Below are 6,326 nucleotides of genomic sequence, written 5' to 3' on the forward strand. Positions count from 1 at the left end.
TTCTTCTTCTTCTTCTTTCTTACATGCCTTCCCAACTTCTCCTCCTCCATTTTCCAACAACACCCATGAAGTTTCCCACCCACTCCCAAGAAAAACGTGCACTTTCCCTAGAAAATCAACCTTGGCTCTCCCTTAAGTATGGAACGATATCATGGATAGAGAGAATGTGAGCTTCTTCCAAAATATCTACTCTCTCCCTCTCTTTATTTCTTTCTCTCATCTTGCCTCCTAAGCGTAAGTAATTAGGATGGCTAGGGGAGATTTGTTGATTAGGCTATTTGTTAGCCTTTGCTTAATATTTGGTCATGGAGAAAGCTCGTACTCAGGTGTTGGTAATTATGCTGATCGGATGTTGCAAATGGCTTCTATAAAAACGTCGTTTCTTAAACGTGATGTCATCTCTCCTTCTCGTAGTCATACCATTCAACCGGTAATTACTAAAACTTTGAAAGTTTTAAAAGTTTTTTATCAACTATTATAATTAGAGTTATAATTCAAGCAGATTGAATCGGGTTTATAGTCGATCCGAACCCGATATTATTTAAATATTAAATTAGATTTGGGTTAAACTCGAGCTAAAAAGTTTTATATTTATTGATTTCGTGATGATTAGATTTCATCAAGTTCACGTGAGCATCACGCGACTGACTATGGTGCGGACCCCACTGGAAGATCAGACAGCACAGAAGCCCTCCAGCAAGCCATCTATGAAGCCTTTGGATCCCCCATTGATGGCCACTTGATGCAAGGCATTCCTAATCTGGGAGGCGTGGAGCTTCATCTGGATGGAGGAACTTACATGATCAGCCGTCCATTGCGCTTACCGGACATCAGCGGTGGTAACTTTATGGTACACCCTCCAACATGCTATCCTTAAATTTTTAATCATTGACAGATACATGGTCGGGTGTTCTAATCAAGGAGGTTTGCTATCATTCGACAGATTCACGGCGGATCACTCCGAGCCTCTAGTGATTTCCTAACTGACCGTCATTTGATCGAACTCTGGTCATCATCCAAATCCTTATCGTACGAGTACATCACACTCAAAGACCTCATGTTGGACTCAAATTTTAGGGGAGGTGGCATTGCGATAGTCAATTCAGTAAGAACAACCGTAGATAATTGCTACATTTCGCATTTTACGACCAATGGCATACTCATCCAAGGTGGCCATGAAACCTACGTTAGAAGCTCCTTCATTGGCCAGCATATCACCGTCGGCGGTGACCCTCGAGAGAAGGACTTCTCAGGCATCGGAATCAACATCGTCGGTAATGACAATGCTGTTACCGACGTCGTCGTTTTCTCGGCAGCCATTGGAGTACTGATACAAGGTCAAGCCAATGTGCTCACCGGAGTTCATTGCTACAATAAGGCCACTAGTTTGGGCGGTGTCGGAATTTATCTCAAGTCCCCTGGCTTCACTCAAAACCGAATCCTCAACTGTTACTTAGACTTCACCGGAGTAGCCATGGATGACCCCGTCCAAGTACAAATCAGCAACTCATTTTTTCTAGGGAACGCCTATATATTAATAAGGTCCTTGAAGGGTATCGTCGAAGGTGTAAGCATCGTTCATAATATGTTTTCCGGTGATTATACGGGGGTCCCGATAGTCCAGTTGGACCAATCAAATGAACCTTTCACCTTGATCGATCAAGTCATTGTTGATCACAACAACGTACGGGGTATGAGGCTTAGATCAACGGTGGCTAGGGGTTCCATCTGGGGGAATGGGACAACATGGACCGCTGATTTCTCCAAGGTCCTCTTGTTCCCTAACCTAATTAAGAATGTACAGTACACATTACAAGCCGGGAAATTATTTCCTAAACATGTGTTAAGGAGTTTATCAGGTAATGCTGTGACAGTGGAATCCGATGTTCCTGTATCAGCAACCCTACACGTGGTGGTGGATCAAAGCAGGGATGGGTACATATGATCTGATCGGATGGCTGCGGTTGGCTCATGGAGCAGACAAAGGAGGACTTGGGATTTTGAAATTCTCGGTCCAATATGGTGTGAATTTTTTGTCATTTTCTTAATTCTTCAATGTTGTATAACAGTTGTCCAAAGATGAAATGTTAGTCTTGATTAGAATAATTTCTATTTTTAAAAATTTAATCATAAATAAAATTAAAAATATTTGTTAAATGGGTTTGTTTCAAATTAATGAATAAAATTCAGGATCTTCATAATCTTTTCAAAACAAATTAATGAAAATAATATTTTCAAAACCATTTTTCAAAAATCAATTTTTGACAAAAAAAAAAATCAAATATATATATATATAATGTTCTTAACCTATTCCATATGCTTTTAATAAATTTTCATAAATACCTAAAACATTCCAAAACATTTTAAATATTTTGTAAAAATTTATCCTATTTTCCAAATAAATTCTATAAAAAAATATAATTGAATTACAAATTTGTTAAACTTGTTTTTGAAATTAGAAAAAGATTCTCATTTTTTTTATTTATTACCTTTTTCTAAAAATAATTAAGAGTCTTTGGTAATTGTTTTCAAAAATAGTTTTGAAAAATAAGAGCCTATTTGGTTGCTATTTTTGAAAATTGTTTTGAAAAACATTTTTTTGAACTGTTTTTAAAAACGGTTTTTTGTGTTTTCAAGAAAAAAAATTGTGTTTGGGAATTGAATTTTGGAAAACAATTTTTGTTCTAAAAAAAAGTTTGGTTGAATTAATAAAAAAAAAATTTTATAACAAATAAAACAAAAACATGTTTGAAAGTTGTTTTTTTTAATTAATAAATTTTTTTTAATTAACTTGATATTATAAATATATAAATAATTTTTATATGCATAATTCATTTAAATTAAAAAAAAAATCTCATTTTGAAATTTTTACACCTGTTATAATTTTCTTAAACAAATTATGATTTTATAACTATGTGTAAGTATATTAATTTCAATAATTTAAAGAAAACGAAAGGTCTTGTGGGGTGGGGGTGTAGTTGTTGGGTGGGGCTCACCTTCATGGGAACATAAAAAGCAGTTAAGGAAATACAAAAAGAAGGAAATGAAAACACTAAAAACAATTTATTATTTGAATAATGAAAAAATAATGAAAATATCTTTTTATTGGTCTAAAAAAAATAGTTTTTGAGAACACGGAAAACACAAAAAAAAAAAAAACAAAAATACATCCCCTTTCCCAAATATATTTTTAGTGTTTTTTTGTTTTCAATAACAGAAAACAATTCTTGAAAACAACAATCAAACAAACCCTAATTTTTTAAAACTGTTTTCTAACATTTTTTAAAGCAAAACTCTATTTGATAACCCAAAATATTTTTAACCTATTTTTAATATTTTTAAATACTATTTGAAAATCATTTTTATTTCTAACATTTTATTTTTAATCATTCAACATATTTATATAATCGTTTTTTAAAATAACCACAAGAAAATAATAGAAAATAACTGAAAGATATATTTTTTTTAAACACTTTATTTTCTATTCTTAAGTACAGAAAAACAGAAAATAATTTTTAATTATCAAACATGTTTCTCTGATTTTTTATTTTATTTTATTTTATTATGGAGAACAAAAAACGTTGTAAAAAACAATTCCCGAACAAGCTCAAAGATACTTGATGGTGATGATCTTATTAATTCAACATTAATCTAATGAAAAATCATCATTAAATTTAAAAAAAAATTACCAATGTATTTAATCTCCTAATTAGAAGTATCCATAGCCATACGATATGATACAATATTTGATGTGACCATTTTTTTATATTATACTCCACTCATCACGCCTGCATATACAAACTATCATCTTTTTCTCTTCTGTTGACTGCTATATACTTTGATAATATCTTTTTTTTTTTTTTTACATGAAATTATTTAGTATTCAATTATGAAATTAATTTAATTAAGCATTAAAAATATTTATTCATTTAAATCAATTAAAAATTAGGAGTAAATATTTACTTTATTCAAAAGTCAAATTTATTTTACTTAGAATTATTTTTTATTATTTTCTTGCTTGATTTTTTTCTCTTAACTAAGTCAAATTATAATATCTTTAGAAGTACCAAACTTTCAATTATTATCCATTTTAATTTTTTTTATTTAATTTAAAGATATTTTCCATCCTAAATATACCCTAATAGATGAAGCTTCTTTATCTTAAAGTCTTAGGTGGTGTTTGTTTTTTGGCTGAATAGAAAAAGCCAAATATTTTGGCTTTTTCTATTCAGCTAAAAGTACCTTATTGATACTAACCAACATAATTAAAGTGAACTTATTATCAATAAGTTTAGTTTAATGATGTTGGTTGATTTTTTTTATTATTTTTTATTATTTTCTTGCTTGATTTTTTTCTCTTAACTAAGTCAAATTATAATATCTTTAGAAGTACCCAACTTTCAATTATTATCCATTTTAATTTTTTTTATTTAATTTAAAGATATTTTCCATCCTAAATATACCCTAATAGATGAAGCTTCTTTATCTTAAAGTCTTAGGTGGTGTTTGTTTTTTGGCTGAATAGAAAAAGCCAAATATTTTGGCTTTTTCTATTCAGCTAAAAGTACCTTATTGATACTAACCAACATAATTAAAGTGAACTTATTATCAATAAGTTTAGTTTAATGATGTTGGTTGATGTCAATGAGTTACTTTTAGCTGAATAAAAAAAGTTAAAATATTTGGGCTTTTCTATTAAGCCAAAAAACAAACACAACCCAGTTGTTCTCATGATTAGAAATTTCTTATCATCACAACCAAACACCCTCATATCCATTAATTTTGCTACCCCATATGAGCTTCAAACTTTTCAAAGGGAACTACATTTCTTAGAGGATAAGATCCACAACAAGTGTTAGTTCACTTATCTGTGTTTTGTTATTATTAAAACATATACTTAGGAGAACACTTAGGCTAATAAGATGTCACAACCTTAGTTCTATATGTTAGCAGCGAGGATTAAAATGTCGAAAATCATGAAAACATCGGTGATTGAATTTTTCAAAAATATCAAGGGAAATTCAAATAAAAATATCAATGAAATGAAAATTAACAAAAAAAAAATCTAAAGTTATCGGGAGCAACTTCAAAAGATGATAGAATAAATAAAAATAGCACATATTAAAGTTTTTTTATTAAAAAAAATGTATATGTATAAATTATTGTTACAAAATAACAAAAATAAATAATAAGAAACAATAGACAAGAAAAATCATGGGCAGAGGATAAGAAAATCCACTATATTAAAAATTAATACAATAATTTATATATGAGAGAGTGATAAATTAAGTAGGTTCATACTACAAGGGCAAGCCCTCACACCTCCCAATGGGGTTTGAAGTCCTCACACCTCCCAATGGGGTTTGTGGTAGTAGCGGAGGGATCAAACTAATCTAATAATTATAATAATATTTGTGATATTCAATAACAATATGCATAATTTGACTATTTAATGCAGATCCATATTGTAAGGGCAAGTCCCCGCACCCCCAATGGGGTTTGTGGTGATAGTGGAGGGATCGAATCGATTTAACGATTATAATAATATTTGTGATATTCCTTAACAATATGCATAATTTGAATATTTTAAAAGATATTTACAATTTTATTTATAAATTTAATTATTATACAACAAATGTAAAGAAAGATTCATTAAAAATTATTATGATGGTTTTTATATTTTTAACAATTATTAATTAAATTTTTTATTATATATATATATATATATAGAATAATTTCAAATATAATCAACTTAATTATCTCTCCATGTTAACATCATAATAGATTCAAAGAAAATAATTTAATCTTATGAACTACCCCATCTATCACAAGTCTTCAAACTCCTTTTTAATGTCATAACTTCACCTTCCATTGGACAATTATATACTAACAACACATTATTAAATTTCAATAATTATGGATATTATGATGGAAGGAAGATGGCCATACACCTCTTACTCATCTATACCCACAAGTCACAAAACCTTCTAGAGGAGTTATGAAATGGATGTAAGAAAGCAAAGAGATAACGACAAAGACACATGGTGGCAACTAGAAGAGTTAAGTGGGTAGAGGCCATTTAAAATCTTTGATTCATGTTTCATTATTATTGGATGATGAAAGGGATAATAAATCTCATGCCATTCATAGGTTTTTGGCACTATCTTCCCCTATTCCTATTCTTTCATATCATTATTCCACTATTGAAGTTTTCACATACACAACTAACTAATTATGAAAATTAATAGATTTTATTTTTAGTGAATGGAATTAATTCATTAATTGATAATTTATTTGAAACTCCCATTAGAATTTCGGATTTAGTT

At 29.8% G+C, this 6,326-nt stretch overlaps 1 protein-coding gene across 1 annotated transcript; it reads left to right on the top strand.

Annotated features, from left to right (window-relative positions):
* Positions 1-2,103, top strand: LOC100256410 (polygalacturonase QRT3). Its single transcript, XM_002267930.4, has 3 exons — positions 1-430; positions 614-850; positions 944-2,103. Exons 1-3 carry the CDS (start codon positions 248-250, stop codon positions 1,943-1,945), a joined length of 1,422 nt encoding a protein of 473 aa, XP_002267966.1. The 5' UTR covers positions 1-247; the 3' UTR covers positions 1,946-2,103.
* Positions 2,104-6,326: the final 4,223 nt, after the last annotated feature.

This window comes from Vitis vinifera, chromosome 9, assembly GCF_030704535.1.
Source record: "Vitis vinifera cultivar Pinot Noir 40024 chromosome 9, ASM3070453v1".
Lineage (NCBI taxonomy): Eukaryota > Viridiplantae > Streptophyta > Magnoliopsida > Vitales > Vitaceae > Vitis > Vitis vinifera.